The following is a 22,741-nucleotide window of genomic DNA, read 5'->3' on the forward strand; positions in this document are numbered from 1 at the left end:
ATACAATGTGTAATGATCAGATCAGGGAAATTGGCATATCCATCACTTCAAACATTTATCATGTGTGTTGGGAACATTTAAAATCCTCTGTCCTAGTCTTTTGAAGCATCCTCCCTATTTCTGTGCCTCATCTCATCCTGTCTTCCCCCTGTCTCTGCCCAATCTTGTCTTTGCTGTATAGGACATGTTCCTGATGGCTGCCATGGGCCCTCCTGGCGGTGGACGGACTGTCATCTCCCCAAGGCTTCAGAGTCGTTTCAACATTATCAACATGACCTTCCCCACAGTGAGGCGATAGTGGGAGCTGCCACGAGGGGGACTGTACAGTACAAAACTGACCCTGTACTACAGAATGAGGGAGCAAATCAAGGAGAGGGCTAAGGAGCTCTGAGCAGAGTTGCATTCAGGGAGCTGTGACACAGGCAGGTGGGGCCCTTGCTGGTCTTCTGAGCCAGGAGAGCTATAGGATGGAGTGTGGCTTACTGGCTCTGGAGTATGGATCCTTGTGGCCCCAATGGGCAGAGAAAGCCTGGGGGCCCAAATAGACTTAGGAAGGTAGATCCTGCAAAGCTGAGAGCTGAAAGCAGCGCCAGGATTAGGGTGAGGCATGAGGTGGATGAGGCATGAGGTGGGTGAGGCACTCGTCTCAGTGCAGAATTTAAGGGGCACCAAAACCGAAACAAACAAAAGGCTTACCTCAAGAGAAATGACATTTAATGCAAAGTGGTGTGTGTGTGTGTGTGTGTGTGTATGTTTGGTACTGGGCATTGACCCTGGGGTTCCTACCACCGAGCTACATCTCCAGCCTTTTTTATTTTTTATTTTGAAACAGGGTCTCACTACATTGCCTAGGCTGGCCTTGAACTTGTGATCCCCCTGCCTCAACATTCTGAGAAGCTGGGATTACAAGAGTGTGCTACCATGTCTAGCAATATTTGTAAAAACATTAAAAATCAATACCAAAAAATCATGAGGAAGATACTGAAATTTTATATAAATACAAGATCAGCACAGTGTAGTGCTTAGCCATAGTGAAGCCTAAGGCAAAAGGAGAAATCCATAATACTGATCCAGCCTTTATTTAGAAGATTTGTATTTATTCATCATGGAGATTTTGCATAATTTTTGATTTTTAAATATTTTCCTAAATTTCCTCTCTCTCTCTTTTTTCTTTGTGGTGCTAGGGATCAAACCAGGGCCCTGTGCATGCTAGGCAAGCATTCTACCACTGAGCTACACCCTTAGCCCAAGATTCATTTCTCTTGATTTCAGAATTTCTAATTTCCTTTTACTTTTTTTGTGTTGTTGTTGTTGTTGTTGTTCTGTTTTGTTTTGGTGCCCCCTTAAATTCTGCCCGTATGGCAAGCCGTGCACTGCCTCATTCTGCTCCAATCCTGGCCATAGGCCAGAAGCCTTGGAAAGTGAGTCTGAGGTCTCTTTCTAGGAGTCCCAGATCATCCGTATATTTGGCACCATGATCAACCAGAAGCTTCAGGACTTTGAGGAAGAGGTGAAACCCATTGGGAATGTGGTGACAGAGGCCACCCTGGATGTGTACAATACGGTGGTACAGCGCTTCCTGCCCACACCTGCCAAGATTCATTACCTCTTTAACCTTCGAGATATCTCCAAGGTAAACATGAGTCTGATCTTGCCTCTTTTATCTCCTTGTAGGCATGTCTTCTCAAAATAAGCCTTGGAACTTCATAGTAAACTGAACACTCAAAGCCACCCCTTCCTAAAATGCCATGTTCTCTACCCTGGCAGCCAAAACTCCTACAGGGAATCTGTTTCCTCCCTCCATCCCAACAGTCGCTTCTCTTCCCCAGGTATTCCAGGGCATGCTTAGAGCCAACAAGGACTTCCACGATACCAAGTCCAGCATCACACGACTCTGGATTCATGAATGTTTCAGGTGACAGGAGTGTGTCAGACTCAGGCTTCCTCAACCTTGCTCCTAACCCCTTCCTTCACCTCTGCCCAACTCTCCCTTCCCCAGGACCATTCTCCTTCTTAGTCTCAGATCTCATCCCAGCTGCCTCCCAACAGAGTCTTCTCTGACCGACTGGTTGATGCAACAGACATGGAAGCCTTTGTGGGCATCATAAGTGACAAACTTGGCTCCTTCTTTGACCTTACATTTCATAATCTCTGTCCCAACAAACGTCCTCCCATCTTTGGTGAGCTGGGAGCTGTGACTGTTGTAGGACTATAGTCTCAGCAGATTGGGGCTGGAGGGAGGGTCACAGGACATGGAGTCCTGATGCCTGAGAACCCTTAGGGAATCTCTGGGGAGGACCAGACACTGGAGACTGATGTCCTCTTCTCTTGGCCCAGGGGACTTCCTGAAGGAGCCCAAGGTCTATGAAGACCTGACAGATCTGTCGGTACTGAAGGCAGCCATGGAGACTGCATTAAATGAGTACAATCTGTCCCCCACTGTTGTACCAATGCAGCTGGTGCTCTTCCGAGAGGCCATTGAACACAGTAAGCATTTGCTACACCCAGGCCCTCACCCACTGTTCCAATTATAGGGAATTTCTAAGAAAATAGATTTTCCTTTCCAGGTCTCTCCCAAACTGGGTCCCAAAAGGTGCCCTGCTTCCTGGCCCCAGATGGCCCTTTGTCGATGGGTGTTTCATACACAGGGAGAAGGTTAAAAGTTTCAATTGCTTTCAGGTGTTCTCACACCTTTTGGCTCATCCACTTCAGTTTTATGGCTTTTTTTATCCCTAGCCAGGGGCTTGGAGGTCCTCTTTGAGTTTTTCAGCCAATTCATTACCTTCACCTTGGTCCCCAGTCACACGGATCGTGCGGGTGATTGGACAGCCTCGGGGCAACATGCTCTTGGTGGGCATTGGAGGCAGTGGACGCCAGAGTCTAGCCCGCTTGGCCTCATCCATGTGTGATTACCACACCTTCCAGATTGAGGTCACCAAACATTATCGGAAGCAAGAGTTCCGAGATGGTACTGAACAGTTGGGTTTCTGAAACAAAGGAGGGTTGGGGCTTGGGATGATAAATGAGATGCTTCAGTGCCTGCAATGACAAGAGGGGAGAGAGGAAAGCACCTGGCTTGTGTGTGTGTGTGTGTGGGGGGGCTGGGGAAGGGTTCCTGAATGTCAGAAAAGGAATCAAGGGCAGAATAGGGAATCTGAAGTGAGTCTGGTCCCTCTCCTCTTCTCCTTCCCTCATCTGGCTAGATATCAAGTGTCTGTATCGCCAGGCTGGGATAGAGCTCAAGACCACGTCCTTCCTTTTTGTGGACACCCAAATTGCTGATGAATCCTTCCTAGAGGACATAAACAACATCCTCAGCTCAGGCGAGGTCCCTAATCTCTACAAGCCTGATGAATTTGAGGAGGTAGGATGCCTTCCACACCATTTGGGTTTTTTGGTCTTCCTAATTAATCCCTGAGGAACTGTAGATCCAGAATATGCCTCTGGCAATCTCCAACATCCATTTTATGGGCCAGGAGATTAAAGGATGGTTCCTCTTCAGTCATCTTCCCCAAGGAATGATGACTGGGAGGGGCTACTTTAAACTCCACCCCTGATCAGTCCAGCCTAATCCGCTGCCCACTGATGCTGCCATGGATTTCAGCCCTCTGACCCTGTGTGGCTTCTCCAGATCCAGATGCAGATCATAGATCAGGCCCGGGCAGAGCAAGTTCCTGAGTCCTCAGACAGCCTCTTCGCCTACTTCATCGAGCGTGTGCGGAACAACCTGCACATTGTGCTCTGCCTCAGCCCTGTGGGGGACCCCTTCAGGTAATTCCTCTTATAATCTTCTTCTCTTATGGATCCCAGAACTCTTCACGTGGTCTCCTTCCCTCTTTTGGCCTTCCATGGCCTTCTGGAAGTTAAGGTCATGAATAGCAATATGCTCTCCCACTTGGCTCCACCCCATCTCCTTTCCATAGACTGCCTTCTTTCAGGAAATCCCCATGGCTGAGATGGGAGTCCTTCATCCCTTTTGTTAATTATTATTAATCGTCATTAATTATTAACAATTAATTATTAATTTATTAATAATAAATTGTATTAATTTAGTTGGTGATTTAAAAGTTTTTTGATTAGTTGTTTTTAATGTTTAAATGTATATGTGTGCATGCTTAAACACACACACACACACATACACACACTGCCAGGCATAGTGGGGCACACCTATAATTCCAGTGACTCTGGAAGCTGAAGCAGGAAGATGACAAATTCCAGGCCAGTCTCATCAACTTACTGAGACCTTGTCTCAAATTAAAAATAAAAAGGTGTGGGGATGTAGCTCAGTAGTAAAGCACCCCTGGGTTCAATCCCCAGTGTTAGAAAGAAAAAAAGAAGAAAGAAAGGGAGGGAGATAGGAGGGAGAGAAAAAAAGGCACAAGTATATAAAGACAATTTGGGTTACTGTTTTTTGTTTTTCTTTTGTAGCAGTATGTATTAGTACTGGGATTGAACCCAGAGGTACTTTACTACTGAGCCACATCCCCAGCCCTTTTTAGTTTTTATTTTGAGACAGGGTCTCACTAAGTTGCTTAAGCTGACTTTGAACTTGCAATCCTCCTGCCTCAGCCTCCTGAGTCACAGTGATTATAGATACCCATTTTTTAAAATATTAGTTTTCAATGGACCTTTATTTTATTTATTGATACGTGGTGCTAAGAATCGAACCCAGTGCCTCACACATGCTAGACAAGCACTCTGCCACTGAGCCACAACCCCAGCCCTAGATACCCATTTGTGCTTTTAATATTATGGCATATGGTGTAGTGATCATGTGCTAAGTGCTATGCTAAGCATTTTACACGTGTTACTTTGTTGAATCCCCCAACAGCCTTAGTTTGTATTATTATGCCCCTTTTAGCAATGAGGAAATTGATGTTCAAAGAGGCTAGATAGATATTTGCTCAAGATTCACGCCTAGCAAGTGTGGATCCAGGACTTTCTGGCCCCAGAGCCTGTTTTTTTCTTTTCTTCTTCTCCTTTTCCTTTTCCTCCTCCTTCTTTCCTCCTCTCCTCTCCCCTTCTCTTCTCTTCTCTTCTCTTCTCTTCTCTCTCTCTTTTTTTGACACCAGGGATTGAACTCAGGGGCACTAAATCACTAAGTGACATCCCTGGCCCTATTTTGTATTTTATTTAGAGACAGGGTCTCACTGAATGGCTTAGTACCTTGATTTTTGCTGAGGCTGGTTTTGAACCCACAATACTCATGCCTCAGCCTCCCAAGCCGCTGGAACTACAGGCATGCACCACTGTGCCTGGCTCTTTCTTTCTTTCTTTTGAGACAGGGTCTCACTAAGTTTCTTAGGGTCTGGCTAAGATGCTGAGGCTGGCCTTGAACTTGCAATTCTCCTGTCTCAGCCTCCCGAGTCACTGGGATTACAGGTGTGCATTACAGCACCTGACTCAGAGCCTGTTTCTAAATGCTATGCTGGACTAGCTCTGAGGGGACCAAATTTGCAAGAGGATAGGTGTTTAAGTTCCTGGAAAGCAAGGGGATAGTATTCAGCTTTAAAGCCAGGAGCTGGAGGCTACATTGCAAATAGGCTTGATTGTCTCTAAAAACCCTTCCTTACTCAGGAACTGGATCCGCCAGTACCCAGCCTTGGTGAATGGTACAACCATCAACTGGTTCTCAGAGTGGCCCCAAGAGGCCCTGCTAGAGGTGGCTGAGAAGTACCTCGTGGGAGTGGACTTGGGGACACAGGAGAATGTGAGTCTCTCCTCCTCCTCTCTCATTATACCCCTGACCCGCCACCCACTTCGCCTCCATCTCTTTTGTCTTTCATTCTCTGTTCTTGGCCTCAGATCCACAGGAAGGTGGCCTGGATCTTTGTCACCATGCACTGGTCAGTGGCTAGGTATTCTCAGAAGATGCTGTTGGAACTGCGGAGATACAACTATGTCACACCCACCAACTACCTGGAACTGGTGTCTGGATACAAGAAGTATGAAGAAGAGCAGGCGGTAGAGGGCCAGGAGCCTTATGAGGGAAACTAGTGAAATTATGTCATAGGAAATATTCAGGAACTGGCCAAGGGGACCGGCTTGGGGACCTGGGTGCCGAGACGGGATGGTCGGATGCAAAGGGTCTTAGTTCTGCCCCAAAAGTTAATATGAGAGAGAGGTGGGGCTTAGGTGGGAGGGGCTGCCACTAAAGTGCCCTGGTTGTGTTCCCCAGGCTCTGAACCCTCTCTACATCCTCTCTGCTCTTATTTTCTGGACAATGTTTCTCGTTTTCTGAACATAATATGATTGGAATATTGCTACGATATACCTAGTCTTTTCACCTCTGCCTTTGATGTCTTCTAGACTTGCTGCCTGCATGGGACAGGCGGCAAAAACAAACTATGTTCCCTCCTACACTCAACACAGTTCTTTACAACTGACTCCAGATTGTATTGGGTTTCCCCGACATACCTAGCAGTTTTCCAGTGGACACAGGCTGGGGGGGGGAGGTCTTACAATCCATCTCAGTCTTGATGCTGTCTACCTTCAATTAGAGTCAGATCCCACAGGTTAAGATCTCAGTCCCACAAAACTGTTCTTTACTTCATATGCCAGTCCCAAGCCTCAGGTTGTTTTCACCTCTGCTTCTTACCAGCTGACTCTAAATCATGGCTTCCCTGACCTCCTAGCATGGCTCAGAGAACTCAGGAATTTGCTACGTAGGATATTTTTATTGGTGCATTATAATTATACATAATACAAAGTATATCTTAAAGGATATGTGTGAACATAGGGTGAGGTTCCGAAGGAACTGGAACACAGGAGCATCTGTCCATATGGAGCCAGGGCACGTCACCCTCCCAGTACATGGATGTTCACCAGCCTGATAGCTTTCTGAGCCCCCCCTCTTGGGTTTTATGGAGGCTGCAATTCATAGCCAGGACTGATTAACTCATTGGCCACTGGTGATCATCTCAACCTTCAGCCCCTCTCCACTTGGAGGCCAGGGGGTGAGGCTGGAAGTTCCAATCTTCTAATCACAGGATAGATTCCCTGGCAGCCAGCCCCTAACCTGAGGCTATCCATAAGCCCCCAGTTCATTTCACTAGCATACAAAAGACACATTACATTGAAGAGTCCAAGGGTTTTAGAAGCTGTATTCCATATGGACTATATAAATATATATCTTATTTTAAAGCACAATATCATACCAAAGTTCCCAACAGTTTTATATTTATTAAGTTGCTGAGTGTCTTTTCATATACAAAGCACAATAATTTGCTTTGAAGAATATGATAAATGTAAAAGAAAAACCCACCCATTTATTGGATTCAATATTTTAATTAAGGTGAAAAAAAGCCTTTTTTTTATGGTACTGGGATTTAATCCAAGGGTACTTTACCACTGAGCTATACCCTGCAGCCTCCCACATGGCAGGGATTATAGGTGTGCACCACCATGCCTGTCTAGAAAAAAAGTTATTTGTAATAATGTAATAATGATAGTCAATTCATTCACTCATTTACTGTGTATTTTTGAGCACCTACTATATGTTAGGCACTATTTTAGATACTTGTAAGATGCCAGAGATCCTGCCATCTCTGGGGATGTAGGCTTACATTCTACCTTCTGTTTTCTGTTTGTCATTCATTGTGATAAGCCCTTTGGCTACATTTTCACCTAGTCAAGAGAATACCCATGAAGTTATTTTTTTGCCCTGAAGAATGTCGAAAACTTTTTGAATGAGTTGTCCACCTTTAAAACTTGAGACACTTTGAAAAATCCAGATTTCTAGCTTCTCTTTAAACATCAGAAATGGTGGCAATCCTGGGCTCCCATTCATTTCCATTGCGGGGGGTGGGGACAGGCTGGAGTGAGGAATGACTGCTCCCTTTGGGGGATTCATGTTTTCTGGTTCACTGCAGCTCACCTGCCTACTGCATACTGGGGAGCAGGGGGAGATTCTCAAAGAGAGAAAGTAGTGTGATGGAAACCATCTTTAACAGACTAATTTTGAAAGTGGTATATAGAATAAATCAAAGGACAAGGAGACAGACTGGTTGGGAAGCTGTTGGCAACCATCCAGGCAGGAAATGATAAGAAACCGGGTGGTGGGGTTGATGGTAGCAACAGAAAAATAACAGGGTCCAAGACACACAGGAAAGGAAGATTATGTAAGCACCCCCTTCCTGGGACCCCAGCTTTTCCACACACCTTATCCCGCTCTCACCCCCAGGCTGCTGGGAGAAAAAAGGCAGGAGCTACTGGACCAAATCAATAAGCTGCGGACGGGATTGTCTAAGATTGATGAAACTAGGGAAAAGGTGGAAGTGATGTCCTTGGAGCTGGAAGAGGCCAAGAGAAAGGTGGCTGAGTTCCAGAAGCAGTGTGAGGAGTACCTGGTCATCATTGTGCAACAGAAACGGGAAGCAGACGAACAGCAGAAGGTCCCAGCCCTGCCCCTTGTGCCCCATTCCTCCAGGGTCCTCTGGAAAGAGGCTTTGGAGTCCCCATCAGTGGCTGTGCTAGGGAATACTCCTTCCACTTTGGAAATTTTGTTTAGCTTTCTCTTTCACCCTTCCTACCCCATCACCCCTACCTTTCCCCAAAGCAAAGACAAGACCCCCTGATTCTCTTTTTATCCTTAGGCTGTAACAGCCAACAGTGAGAAGATTGCTATTGAGGAAGTCAAGTGTCAGCAGCTGGCTGACAATGCCCAGAAGGATCTAGAGGAGGCATTGCCTGCTCTGGAAGAGGCCATGCGGGTACCAGGGGCTGGTGCCAAGATGGGTTCTGGGAGTGGGATAGAGGCTGGCCTTTGTCTCAAAGTCCCTGGGAAAGTAGGAAGAAGTGGTTCCTCAGTTAGGCCCTGTATCTTACTGCCTGAGTTGGCTCTGGCCCAGCTCCCTGAGTGAACCCCTTTTCCCAGGCTCTGGAATCTCTGAACAAGAAGGATATAGGCGAGATCAAGTCTTACGGACGGCCCCCTGCCCAAGTGGAGATAGTGATGCAGGCAGTCATGATTCTTCGGGGCAATGAGCCCACATGGGCAGAGGCCAAGCGGCAGCTAGGTAAGCAAGAGAACCACAAGGCAATTGGCTTCTGTTCACCCAGTGTTCATTTATCCACTGCTGTGCATCAGAAAGAGCAATAAATGAGGCATCATACTGACCCTCAAGGGCATAGAGCGAAAGAGGAAAGAGAAGATGTAAATATCAGTTAGGATTCTTTGGTTATAAGTAAAAGAAACAGCTATCTTACTATAAACAAACAACAACAAAAAGAATGTCATAAAAAATATAGGAATGTATTGCAGAATCCAAGAACAGGAATATCTTTGGCACCCCCTCCTCCACCCCAAGGGGACAAGAATCAGGGAAGGGGAAATAGACTCTTTTCATTCAGTGGTTTTTTTTTTCTGCCCTGGAAGAAAATGCAAACCACATAGAAAGAATGGTGTGTAGGCCTCAGTGTTTTAAAGGTAAGTGATGGGAGATAAGGCTGGGGAGACTGTGGTGGCCCTAGGGGCTGCGAGGTTACTAGAGAAGGGAGCAAGGTCAGAGAAGTGAACTAGAGAGGAGGTCGGATATCTTGGCCTTGGGAACTGAGCCCGGGAGAAGCTTGGCTATGCCTAAGTAGTGGCAGTAAAGCGTGACACCGAGGATGAGGTTAAGCCTCTTGCTGAGACCCTTACATCTGTCACCCCACAGGGGAACAGAACTTCATCAAGTCCCTGATCAACTTTGATAAAGACAATATCTCAGATAAAGTGCTGAAGAAGATTGGGGCCTACTGTGCCCAGCCTGACTTCCAGCCTGACATCATTGGCCGTGTCGCCCTGGCCGCCAAGTCCCTTTGCATGTGGGTGCGGGCCATGGAGGTGAGCTGTGGTTGAGGTGGCTGGAGGCAGGCCCTGGAGAAAGCTGGGGCAGGCAGCACACTCAGACAGAGGGAGGCTCCCCTGTGTGTGAGTGGGTTGGTGGGCGTCCCTCAGCCTGATTCTCTCCCTGCAGCTTTATGGGCGGCTGTATCGGGTGGTGGAGCCCAAGAGGATCCGAATGAATGCTGCCCTAGCCCAGCTTCAGGAGAAGCAAGCCGCCCTTGCTGAGGCCCAGGAGAAGCTGCGGGAGGTGAGCCTCACTCCTGTTTTTTTCCACAGGTGTCTCTCACTCTGATTTCTGGAACACATCCCCATCTAATTCCACCCCGCTCTCCTGCGACCTGTGTTTTCCCAGTCCTGTCCCCCTCCCACTATATGCCCTGTTTACATTGGGCTGCCTCTGGCTTAGAAAGCTGAGCCAGTTGCAGTGTTGAAAAGGCTCAAAGGACACTGTCACCCAGGAAGTCCTTTCAGAGATCCACTTGGAATCACTGGTCTCTGTCACAGTGTTTGGAGATAGGCCCTGGGTTATTGACTGATAAAATCTGTTTGGAAAATCAGTCTTTGCCTGGAGAATGGAAGGAGAGAGAGAGAGAAAGAGAGAGAGAACCTTTGCCATGGCCCTGGCACATGTGAGGATACCTGTGCCTGTGCTTGGGTAGGGCTGTGGCTGTGCCAGATGCCAAGGGGATTAGACAACCCTGACGGTGATTTCCTACAAGATGTACAGACAAGTAACTCTCAAACCAGGCAGAATGGTCAAATGCTTTTACCAGAGTAATTCAAGCTTGGTATGATGGTACACATCTATAATCCCAACTACCTGGGGGGCTGGGGCAGGAGGATCCTAAGTTCAAGGCTCCAGGGGCTGCAAGGTTACAGGGGCTATACCTTCATTTATGTAACCATTCTCCCTTTGATGGACAAGATTGTTTCCAATCTTTTGATCTTCACTATCCTCTAATTTTGTTGATGCTATCTATATAATATTTTAAAAATATTTTTAGTTGTAGATGGACACAATACCTTTATTTTTATGCAGTGCTGAGGATCAAACCCAGTACCTCACACATGCTAGGCAAGCACTACCACCGAGCCACAGTCTGGTCAACTTAGCCTGTCCTAAGATTTAAATAAATAAATAAATAAACAAAAAAAAAAAAAAAAAAGAAAAGAAAGAAAGAAAGAAAAGAAAGAACCAGAGATATAGCTGAGGGTAGAGCACAATATATGTGACAACATATGTGAGACCCTGGGTTCCATCTTTAGCACCACCAAAACAACAACAACAAAAAATGTAAACAAAAAGCCTTCAGGGACTGGGATTGTGGCTCAGTGGTAGAGCACTCACCTAGCATGCATGAGGCACTGGGTTCCATCCTCAGCACCACATAAAAATAAAATAAAGATATTGTGTCCACCTAAAACTAAAAAATAAATAATAAAAAGCTCTCAGAATTCTGCCAGTCTATCATTTGATTTTTCTACTGTTGACTTAATAGATAATACAACTATATCCCTAAAGTAATACAGCCACATGGTTTGAAATTCAAAAGGTCCAAAAGAATATCCGATAAGAAGTCTCCTTCCCACTTCTGCTCTGTAGCACCCACTTTCCCCCAATGAAAGCAATTGATATTACAAATTCTTGTTCCAAAGGTATCTAAGCTTATATAAGTAAATACATATATTTTTTTTCTTTTTTTCTTACGTTATACACACTAGTCCAAACCTTACTATTTTATTTACCTATAAACTGAAGATTTGTTTTGTATCAATATATTACAGAATTTCTGTCTCTTTTTATTGCTGCATGATATTCCAATGGATGGTTACACCATCATTTATGTAACCTTTCTCCCTTTGATGGACAAGATTGTTTCCAATCTTCACTATCCTCTAATTGTGTTGATGTTATCTTTATATAGACATTTAAAAAAAATTTTAACTGTAGATGGATACAATACCTTTATTTTTATGCGGTGCTGAGGATCAAACCCAGTACCTCACACATGCTAGGCAAGCACTACCACCCACAATCCCAGCCCCTATATACACAATTAAAGTTTTTGTATAATGGAAGCTGGTCATACACCTTCAATTACTTCAAAACATTTGGAAAACATCTGATCCAACTTTCTCACATGGGCTGACCAGCCCGAGGCTTAGTGAGACTAAGCACCTTGCCCAGGTCACTGGCTATTTCCTGACAGAGTAGGGGTTCGAGCTCGTGTTTCCAACTCCATGGCACACTGCCCAGGGTTTGTTCTTGTCTTTTATTGCAGTAAGTGTCTTTACTGCCAGAAGTAGAGCTACCCTTAAGCCTCTTCTGTCCTGCCTGTGCAGAGAACCCTACCAGGCCAGGTAAACAGGCTTGTGTCTGTACCTGCTCCTCCCTGCTCCATTCCTGCTGCCACTGGCCCCTCCCGACCTCTCAGGAAGCCTTCACTCTTTTTACTCTCTCTTTTCCGAGAGTGAATAGTCACAGGTGTGGCAATTCACTTGGAAAGGTTTCTCATTCAGATGAATCATATCCTGGGCTAAGTAATTAGGGGTTGTTCCCTTTACATGTGAAAAGATGAGACCTCTGAAGTAAACTGCCAACAGTTCATTCACTGGACAAGCACTCAGGGTTAGGTCTCTTGGTGGAGGATCCATTTACACCCGAGAATCCCTAATTGATAAGACTATGCAGACAGGAGATCTGGGCGCAGTGGTATGTACTTGTTGAACTAGCTACTTGGGAGGGTGAGGCAGGAGGATCACTTGAGCTCAGGGATTCAAGGCCAGCCTGGGCAACATAGCAAGAATCCATCTCAAAACAAAATAGAACAAAACAAAAAGAGTAGGCAGACAGAACCTAATGTTCTCCCCATTACTGATAAAAGGCTGTGTAGTTTAAGAACCAAATGCATCTTTTAGCAGAACCTCAGATCTAGGACTGTGCCAATACTAGAGCCCCACCCCAGGCCCATCAAGTAATAATCCCTGGAAGAGCCTAGGAATCTGCATTTTAAGAGCTTCCCTGTTAGAGCCAACCAGGGATAGGAAGGCCATTACACAGTGCTAGGGCCCCCCTAGACTACATATCAATGCCAATCCTGAATGAACAGTTAATACTTGTTTGGGGTCATGAAAATATATTTTCCCCAATTAAAAAAAATTTAGTTGTATATGGACACAGTACCTTTATTTTATTTTTATGTGGTGCCAGGGATTGAAACCAGTGCCTCACGCATGCTAGGCGAGCGCTCTACCACTAAGCCACAAACCCAGGCCCCCAATTTTTAAAAAATAATTCAGTCCTTTATTTTAATTGTATGACACTTTACAAAACTACTTTCACTTGTTGTTGTTGTTGTTTTACCAAACCTATTGGGACCCCCTGGTGTTGAGGATCTCACAGAGATACAAGCTTGCAGGCTTTGCTTCAATCTGCAAAGACTACCATGCTTGAAAGCTGAGAGAATTGTGTTTATTACAGAGTCAGAGAGCATGTGTGTGGTGAAGGTTCCACCTGCATTCTCTACAGCAGTTCTCCCCTGTTAATGCTCAAGGTTTTCCCTTTGAATAAATAAAGAAGCCTTCAATTTTATGAAGGTAGTAAGTCTTGGTTAAATACTAAGCACCTTATTTCCCCTCTTGAGTCCAAACACACAAAAGTAACAACGTAATGAAGACAGTGAAAAATCTACACGCCTTTAGTCCTGCATGTACTAGCTGGCAGACTTTTTGCACAATACTGAATCGCACCAAATCTCCATTTCCTCATCTCCAAAATAGGTTTATCATGATAGATTTCTTCTTCATGACGTTATGAGATTTTATTTAAATCCCATGATAACCCATGTGTAATAATTGCACTAAATAAATAAATGGTAGTTATTATGATCATCAATATTACAGATTACAATATGCCAGGCCTCTGAATACTCTAAAGCTTTTGTACTAGATATGATCTAATCTGCTGTCTTACATTGAAACTTTGAATTTAATTCCAGATGTCATTTGCCCAGGGAAGGGCTAATAAATAATAAATAAACATACTATTTTGTTTAAGATTGGGGAGGTCACAGTCCCTAAGTACCCAAGCCCAATTTTGATAAGCAGCAAGGGTTACAAACCACTGGCTTAGAGATTGCCCCCAGAAGGCTCTGAGATGGATCAGAACAGGATCTTAATCTACTTCAAGGCAACTGTAGCCCCAGCGTTGAAAATTCACTTTCATTCCTATTTTCCATTCCAAATTATGTTTGGTCACATGGTTCAACATAGTATATCCAGAGGTTGGCAGTATGACTAAATGACAACATTAAAGCAGCAAATCTAATATTCTGTCCATTGGCACCTAAAATGACCTAACCCTGCTTCTACCTCATCAGCAGTAATGGCTGTGGTTCTATATTGTTGCTCTAGTGGTCTTTATCCTGAGATTTCCCCTTCTGTGTTAAGGTCACCCTTAATATTTCTTCCCTTTGCCCAGGTCAAAGTGATCTAAGCCCAGTTTCCTTGAAGCTGCCCTGCTTCAAACTGTGCTGCCTCTGTAGAAGTAGCACTCACCTGTGAACAAAGCCGCAGTCCCCTGCCAAGGTCAAAATAACACATGGTTGGCATAAAGCCTTCTGCTCTGGCTACGTGGTTAAAGGTCAACCCCATATGATCTCATACAAGCCTCTATAAACCACTTTAGTCCAGACAACTGTGCACACCTACAAATTCTAGCCCCAAGCAAATCTTCTCAGTGGGTTTTTTTCTGGTTTGCAGATATATTCTTGAGAAGGTCCAATAACTGGTAGCCAGGTTCTATGCCTTGGTTCTAAACAAATTGAGAAATAGTTTGACAGCACATGATAGCATGTGCCTGTTGTTCCAGTTACTCCGGGAGACTGAGGCAGGAGTGTCATCTGGGCCCAAGAGTCTGGGGCCAACTTGGGCAAGATTCCATTTCAAAACAAAAACAAACAAACAAACAAGAATAAATAATAAAAAAAAAGGTTTGGCCAAAATGTCCCCTTTATAACCTGTAGGTACACAAGTTGAAGGATATAATATCTGTAGGCAAGTGGCCCCACTGGTAGTAGCCCCAAATTTTAGATGGAATTTCCTGATCTTAGGCAGTGCTGAGCTGGGCAGGCCCCCCACACCCTGATGGAGCTGAGGGGAACTTGTACTTTCTGTGTTCTGCTCATTCCTAAAATGAAACTGAGTTTATTTGAACATTCTTAGTTTATTCTTCCCAGTTTCAATTAGAGCAGTCCTATGCCTTTCCTGGAGAAGGTGTAATTGAGTAAAAGAGTGGAAGAAGTCTTCCAATAAGCAAGGGAACACATAAAAAATTGTAACAAACTGAGTGTGGTGGCACACACCTGTGATCCCAGTGACTCAGAGAGGCAGGAGCGTTGTAAGTTCAAGGCCAGACTGGGCAACTTAGAGAGACCCTGTCTCAAAAAAGAAAAAGGACTTGGGGTTCAGCTCAGAGGTAGGGCTCAATCCCCAGTACAAAATCAGTCCTCCATGCTTATCTCGAAGCTGGTTACAAAGGTTGAATGCCACAATGCCATTACAAAAACAAACAAAATATGATCCCAGAGAAGGGAAAACATTACATCAGTTTACAGAGAAGAATGCAAACTTAATCTAATTGGTACCATCAGAATGAAGAAATCATATACACAAAACAAGGATTGGGATGGTAAGAGGGAAAGTCCAAACACAGAGAAAGAAAGATTTGTGGGAAAAATTTCCCCCGACAGTGCTGGGGATGGAACCCAGGGCATTTGCACATGCTAGTCAAGTGCTCTACTACTGAGTTATATCCCCAACCCCTATGGGATATTTTAATATTATTGAAGTATGACATCCAAAAGAAGAGTGGCAAAATAGTGTCAATGAATATAATATAAAAAGACAGAAAATATGATAGGGATATGAGAGACAATCCAACCAATGAGAATTTCTGAAAGAAAAAAACAGAATCAAGGGTAACATAGAAATATTTAGCAATCGGTTTGATGTGTACATGACTGATTCAAGAATGCCTGGGTCAGAAGCAACTGAGTCAGACACTGGTGCTCAGCATCTGGACATCTGCTCAGATCATGATACCATCAACACTGCTTGTGACATTCAACTTTTGGAATCTGCCTGGAGACAAAACATGAGGACTCATCTTAGACTCTGAATGTAGGTGTGGTCAACCCTGACAATGTAAAAATGAAAGTACATCTGAAAAAGTTGAAGGGGGTGCAAAGATTGGTGAGGGAAAAAATAGGCAATATTCTGAAGCTGAAGGTTTTTTTTTTTTTAATATGTACGTGTGTGTGTGTGTGTGTGTATTTTTAGTTGTAGATGGACACAATACCTTTATTTATTTATTTATTTTTATGTGGTGCTGAGGATCGAATCCAGGGCCTCACACATGCAAGGCAAATGTTCTACCACTGAGCTACAATCCTAGCCCCAAGGGTTTTGTGATGCTGGGGACTAAACCCAGGGCCTTGTACATACTAAGCACACACTATACCACTGAGCTATATTCCCAACCCCATAAACTGAGGTTTTTTTGTATTTTTGTAACAGGGATTGAACCCAGGGACACTTAACCACTGAGCCATATCCCCAGCCCTTTTTTGTATTTTTTAAATTTAGAGACAGGGTCTTGCTAAGTTGCTTAAGGCCTCGCTACATTTCTGAGGCTGGCTTTGAACTCGTGTGAAACTCTTGCCTCATCCTCTTGAGCCACTGGAATTATAGGCATGCACCACCATGCCCAGATAAACTAAAGTTTTTAACGTTATTTAAAGCGAAAAAGGTAACCAGTAGAAACAGGTATGGTGGCGCATGCCAAGCCCAGCTACTGGGAATGCTGAGGTAGGAGATTACAAGTTCTAGGCTAGCCTAGGCAATTTAGCAAGATCCTGTCTCAAAAAAATAAAAAGGACTAGGATTGTACCTCTGGGGTAAAGCAGCCCTAGGATCAATCTCTAGTTCCAAAATAAATAAATAAATAAATAAATAAATAAATAAATAAATAAATAAGGCTGGGAATGGGGACTGGGGCTGTAGCTCAGTGGTAAAGTGCTTGCCTTGCACATGTGAAGCACTGGGCTCAATCCTCAGCACCACATAAAAATAAAGAGAGAGAGAGAGAGAGAGAGAGAGAGAAGAGAGAGAGAGAGAGAGAGAGAGAGAGAGATTGTGTCTATCTACTAGAAAATACTTGAAAAAAAAAAAAGCTGGGAATGTAACTCAGTGGTAGAGTGTCCCTGAGTTCAATCCCCAATCCTGGTGGGAGAAGAAAAGATAACCAGTAGAAGAACTAAAACTATTAGTAAAGAGAAAGGAGAGTGGTATGGAGGTATAAGCCCCTGGATTCAATAATATAAATTGATATGTGAGGAAAAGCAGTATTAAATATACTCTTGTATGTATAGAAGACCTTTGGAAGGAGATAAAGAAGTGGGTTACATTGGCTGCCTCTAGAGAAGAGGTCTGGGTAGGTGGGAGGTAGGAACAAGATACGGAGGAAGACTTTCCTGGTCCTGATGTTCTTGTGCCTTTGGAATTTTTAAATTCCTCTTCACAGAGTAAACAATTAAACTTAAAAAGAAAGAGCAGTATAAAGATGTGCTTAGGCATGTTCAAGGATGTTTATTATACAGCATGCTGAATAATAGAAGGTTAGAAAAAGACAAATGTGTCTCCATAGATTGGTTAACAAGTTATGGTTCAATCACAAGAATTTTTTTTTTTTTTTGCAGCTGTTCTAAAGAATGAGGCAGGGGTGGGGGAGGGCATAGCTCAGTGGTGAGAGCAGTGCTTGCATAGAATGCACAAGGCCCTGGATTCTGTCCCCAGCACTGATAAAACAAATGAAAACACCCCCAAAATAGTAATCTGGGCACTGTGATCCGTGCATGTAATCCCAGTAACTCAGGAGGCTGAGGCCGGAGAATAGCAAGTCCAAGGCCAGCCTGTGCAAATTAGCAAGACTCTGTCTCAAAATAAAAATAAAGAGGGTGAGGATGTAGCTCACTGATAGAGCACCCCTGCATTCAATCCCCAGTACCACATTAAAAAGAGAAAATAAAAGATTAAAATAAAAAAAATAAAAAGGAGCAAAGTGCAGAACAGTGTCATAGTGTGTAACCATTTATTTAGAATTCCATCCATTTGGGTCTGGGCAGTGTGGGACATACCTGGGCAGTGTGGTGCTGATCCCAAATTCAAGATAAGCCTCAGCAACTTAGCAAGGCCCTGACTCTAAATTTATTTATTTGTGCTTGTGCTTTCATACTGCTTGCTTATCTGGGCAATATGCTACAATCCACATTTATTCTCATATATAACAACCCAGACAAGGCTCCAGAGGGTTGAAACTCACTTGGTATCACTCAGTAAGAACTGAGTTATTTCTCCTTTATAATAGTGTGAATATTTCCAAGGTTGCAGGCTGATTCTCCCAGTGGGGAGTGGGGCACAACCGGGGAGGGAGCTCATGTTTATAGTATGCACTCAGTGTGTCACCCCACCCCCATGTTCCTCAAGGCAAAAAGAGCAGGCAGTACAGTCTGTACTCCGGCCCAGTGACAGCTGGCCATCATGGCCCACACACAGGATCTTGGACAAGGCTGCACCAGTCCTTTGCTTTTGAATGAGGTGAAGGATTCAACCTTCCTAGTGGCCGTGGGTTGAGGCAGGCTTATCCAACATACACAGGTCTTCCCAGGTGCCCAACTCTGGTGTGGGCAGGGCCTGAGACTTGGCTCTTTCTGTTGCCCAGACTCTCTCTCCTTAAGAGTTTGTTTCTAGCTTTTACTTCCTCTTTTACGCTTCTTCCTGAGGTATGGCCTCTGGCATAGAGCAACAGTTGTTTCTACACTATCTGAACCTAGCTTGCCAACATATATAATGTGTTTTATCTATTTATTTATTTTAGTTGTAAATGGATACAGTATCCTTTTTTTAAAAACACCTTTATTTTTTTAATTGATTTATATGTAGTGCTGAGGCTCCAACCCAGGGCTCTGCACTAGGCAAGGGCTCTACCACTGAGCCACAACCCCAGCCCAGATACAGTATCTTTTTATGTCTTTATTTTTATGTGGTGCTGAGGATAGAACACTGTGCCTCACATGTGTGAGGCAAGTGCTCTGCCCATGTGGGTTATTTTATTTTATTTTTTTAAGACTTCAGGAATAGTTCATTTATTTTCAAATAGTTTTTGGCAATAACAATTTTTATATCATTGATTTATTAGGAGATAGACATTTCTTTCAACATGTTTATATTATTTTAAATCTTTACAATTATAATTCAGAGGAAAAAATTATTATGCTTATTTTATTTTTTGAATTTTTTTCTATTGATTTTATTATTTTTTTTAAATACACAACAACAGTGGAATGCATTACAATCCTTATTATACATATAGAGCACAATTTTTCATATCTCTGTATATACCATGTGGTTTATTTTTATTTTGCAGTACTGGAGATGGATCTCAGGGCCTGGTGCATGCTAGGCAAGCACTTTACCACTGAGCATATCTCCAGTTTCTTCTGTGTTTTATCATGCTTCAAGAAGGTCTCTGTCCCATACCCAGCCTTGAGTTTTATTGCCAAGTAGTTTCTGGGCTCTAGGACAGGGCGGTGGACAGAAGGGAAAGGAAACTATTGTATTTCAACTTACTCCTCACATCAGTCCTATAGGGTAGTTATTATTCTTATTGTCCATATGTGGGAAACTGAGATTCAAAGAGAGTACTTCACCCAAGGTCAGATGGCTACCAAGTGGCAGACATGATTTGAACTAGAACCATCTGGCCTTGAGCCCCAGCACTCCATGCTCTGTTCTCTAATTCCTCCAAGGTGGCGGAGAAGCTGGAGATGCTAAAGAAGCAGTACGATGAAAAGCTGGCACAGAAGGAGGAGCTTCGCAAGAAGTCTGAAGAGATGGAGCTCAAGCTGGAGCGGGCCGGGATGTTGGTGTCTGGGTTGGCTGGTGAAAAGGCCCGATGGGAGGAGACAGTGAAGGTGAGATGGGTCACAGCACCAGGCTCCCCTTCTGCTCATCCTGCCCATTCCTAGAGATCCATCCCCTTACCTCTGAGGGACAGTTAGGGAAAACAAGGACACCTGGGTGTAGAGAAATCCAAGAATAGGCGGGTGGGAGTCCTCCCCTCCCTCTCCTCACTTGTGGGGAAAATATGGAAGGAAAGGTGTTTATACCTTTGGGGGTCTGCTTCAGTGTTTGGACAGGGCTGAAAGCACACAGAAGAACAGCCTGTTGACCTGACAGACCACAGATATATGCCCTCTTGTCTCTACCTCTCTGTTGTTATCACCAGAGCCTAAACATGGCTGTCAGAGGTGGGAAACACCAAAGTGATTACAATCAGGCTAGAGATCTTCAGAGCACAAAAGTTTAAGGGAAGGAAAGAGTCTCTTTGATCTAGATGGGGTCCAGGGGGAAGTGCCTTCAAAAGCATTCCAAGTGTCTCCCAAAGGCCTGGGGCCCAGACGGTTTATACCTACCTCCCTACTGTCTGCCAGGGCCTGGAGGAGAACCTGGGATACCTGGTGGGAGACTGTCTCCTGGCAGCTGCCTTCCTGTCCTATATGGGACCCTTCTTGACTAACTACAGGGATGAGATTGTCAACCAAATCTGGATGAAGAAGGTGAGATAGGTGGGGTCTAGGTATGGAAGATAAATGAGCTCTTAGGGTGGCTCTGGGAGCAGGACCTCTGGGAATATTAAGAGGTATAGGGATACTGCTGGACTCAAGCTGAAGTTTGGGATCCTTCTCTCCCCAGATCTGGGAGCTTCAGGTTCCTTGCTCACCAAACTTTGCCATTGAGAACTTCCTGACCAATCCTACCAAAGTTCGGGACTGGAACATCCAGGGGTTGCCCTCAGATTCCTTCTCCACTGAGAATGGTATCATTGTTACCCGTGGCAACAGGTAAGGATGTCGTAAGGAGTGAGAAGCAGAGGAGGGACAGAGCCTATCTCCTAAATGACACTTCCTCCTTCAGGTGGGCCCTCATGATCGATCCTCAGGCCCAGGCCCTGAAATGGATTAAGAACATGGAGGGAAACCAGGTATAAAACTGGGGGGCTAATTGGGTCACCCCAATAGAATCCCCTCACAGGCCTCTTTCTGAGGTCCTGTCCTGGGACGTGGTATCCCTCAATGTTCATTCCATCTTTCCCCTTTGCTTTTAGGGCCTGAGTGTCATTGACATGCAGATGAGTGATTACCTTCGAGTCCTAGAAAAGGCCATCCAGTTTGGACAGCCAGTGCTACTTCAGAATGTGCAGGAGTATCTGGACCCCACACTCAACCCTGTGCTCAACAAATCTGTGACTCGAATTGGTCAGATCCCAGACTTAACTGTGGGCTTAGGTTGTGGGACAAGTCCTAGAGAGCAGCCAAGTGGGACACTGGGGAGGAAAGGGTGGCTCCTTGGCTGTGTCTTCTACTTACTTGTTCCTTCGTACAGACAGGCTTGGACTGGGCTTTTAAATCAGGCTGAACCACTACCCCAGATGTTATTGGAAAATGGATCAGCTCATACCTGGTCATGTAGGACTCTTGTCCTTGACCCATTTTGTGATTGCAGGTGGTCGGCTGCTGATGCGCATTGGTGACAAGGAGGTGGAATACAATCCCAATTTCCGTTTCTACATCACCACCAAGCTCTCCAATCCCCACTATAGCCCAGAGACCTCAGCCAAGACCACCATTGTCAACTTCGCTGTTAAAGAACAGGTGGATAAGGGCTGATGCCCAGACTGATCTAGGATGAAGCAGGAAGGGCTGTAGAGTTTGGCTGGAAGAAGCTCGGAGTAAAAGGCTATGCTTGAGTCTGGCAACTGAGGATGAGGGTCTTGGGAGGCATAAAGGGAAGAAAGGAGTGAGACCCTCACCATGAGTGCTGCTACTCCCAGGGACTGGAGGCCCAACTGCTGGGCATCGTGGTTCGGAAGGAGCGGCCTGAACTGGAGGAGCAGAAAGATTCCCTGGTTATCAATATCGCTGCTGGCAAGAGGAAGCTCAAGGAGCTGGAGGACGAGATCCTCCGGTGAGATCTTGCCCCTCCTGCCCACCGTCCCATTGGTCTGTAGCCAGCTGGTCCTGCAAAGCTAGCATCCCAGGGGCCGGATGATCCCCTTCTCTCCAGCTCAGTACCCAAACCCCTCAATCCATGTGCCCCCTGGCTTCCCCTAGGTTGTTGAATGAGGCTACAGGCTCCCTGCTAGATGATGTGCAGCTGGTGAACACCCTGCAGACATCCAAGATAACTGCTACTGAGGTGACAGAGCAGCTGGAGACCAGTGAGACCACGGAGATCAACATTGACATGGCCCGCGAGGTAGGCTCCAGCACCCTGCAGCTGCCCCTGGTTAGCCACCAAGAAGCAACTCTGATGATGTTGACTAAAGGCCCTTTTTCTTCTCTGAGCCTCTGCTGCATGCCCTGCCCTTCTGCGACTCTGACTCTGTCCTTCCTGATGCAGGCTTACCGCCCGTGTGCTCAGCGGGCGTCGGTGCTGTTCTTTGTGCTCAATGACATGGGACGCATCGACCCCATGTACCAGTTCTCATTGGATGCCTACATCAGCCTCTTTATCCTCAGCATTGACAAGAGCCATCGAAGCACTAAGCTGGAGGACCGCATTGACTACCTGAATGATTACCACACCTACGCTGTCTACAGGTCTGACGGTCTGCCCCACATGAGCCAGGCAGGAGGCCAAGTGACTGCCTCTAATTCTTCTCCTCGGGCTATTTCTAGCAGAGTACTTTCCCAGGCCACCTTCCTTGGTCCACTGTTTTCTCCTTACACTTTTCCTGGGAAGCTCATCCATTAGAATCATCTATGGGTTGCTTGTTCTCAGTTTAATACCCTT

The 22,741-nt window shown here is 45.0% G+C and overlaps 1 protein-coding gene across 3 annotated transcripts in view; it reads left to right on the top strand.

Moving 5' to 3' along the window:
- Dnah2 (dynein axonemal heavy chain 2) overlaps positions 1–22,741 on the top strand; it is a 104,532-nt gene that overhangs the window by 66,987 nt on the left and 14,804 nt on the right. For all 3 annotated transcript variants that reach the window (XM_048798000.1, XM_048798003.1, XM_048798001.1), the window contains exons 51-74: positions 182–286; positions 1,445–1,633; positions 1,830–1,915; positions 2,050–2,180; positions 2,338–2,487; positions 2,801–2,968; positions 3,204–3,364; positions 3,632–3,771; positions 5,578–5,710; positions 5,806–5,945; positions 8,183–8,393; positions 8,595–8,711; positions 8,876–9,017; positions 9,657–9,826; positions 9,960–10,076; positions 19,696–19,860; positions 20,380–20,505; positions 20,642–20,790; positions 20,864–20,930; positions 21,054–21,204; positions 21,452–21,600; positions 21,780–21,913; positions 22,060–22,204; positions 22,349–22,548. In XM_048798000.1, coding sequence (XP_048653957.1) covers positions 182–286; positions 1,445–1,633; positions 1,830–1,915; positions 2,050–2,180; positions 2,338–2,487; positions 2,801–2,968; positions 3,204–3,364; positions 3,632–3,771; positions 5,578–5,710; positions 5,806–5,945; positions 8,183–8,393; positions 8,595–8,711; positions 8,876–9,017; positions 9,657–9,826; positions 9,960–10,076; positions 19,696–19,860; positions 20,380–20,505; positions 20,642–20,790; positions 20,864–20,930; positions 21,054–21,204; positions 21,452–21,600; positions 21,780–21,913; positions 22,060–22,204; positions 22,349–22,548 — 3,446 coding nt within the window. The remainder of the gene's footprint in view (positions 1–181; positions 287–1,444; positions 1,634–1,829; positions 1,916–2,049; positions 2,181–2,337; positions 2,488–2,800; positions 2,969–3,203; positions 3,365–3,631; positions 3,772–5,577; positions 5,711–5,805; positions 5,946–8,182; positions 8,394–8,594; positions 8,712–8,875; positions 9,018–9,656; positions 9,827–9,959; positions 10,077–19,695; positions 19,861–20,379; positions 20,506–20,641; positions 20,791–20,863; positions 20,931–21,053; positions 21,205–21,451; positions 21,601–21,779; positions 21,914–22,059; positions 22,205–22,348; positions 22,549–22,741) is intronic.

The sequence above is a fragment of the Marmota marmota genome, unplaced genomic scaffold, assembly GCF_001458135.2.
Source record: "Marmota marmota marmota unplaced genomic scaffold, marMar, whole genome shotgun sequence".
NCBI lineage: Eukaryota > Metazoa > Chordata > Mammalia > Rodentia > Sciuridae > Marmota > Marmota marmota.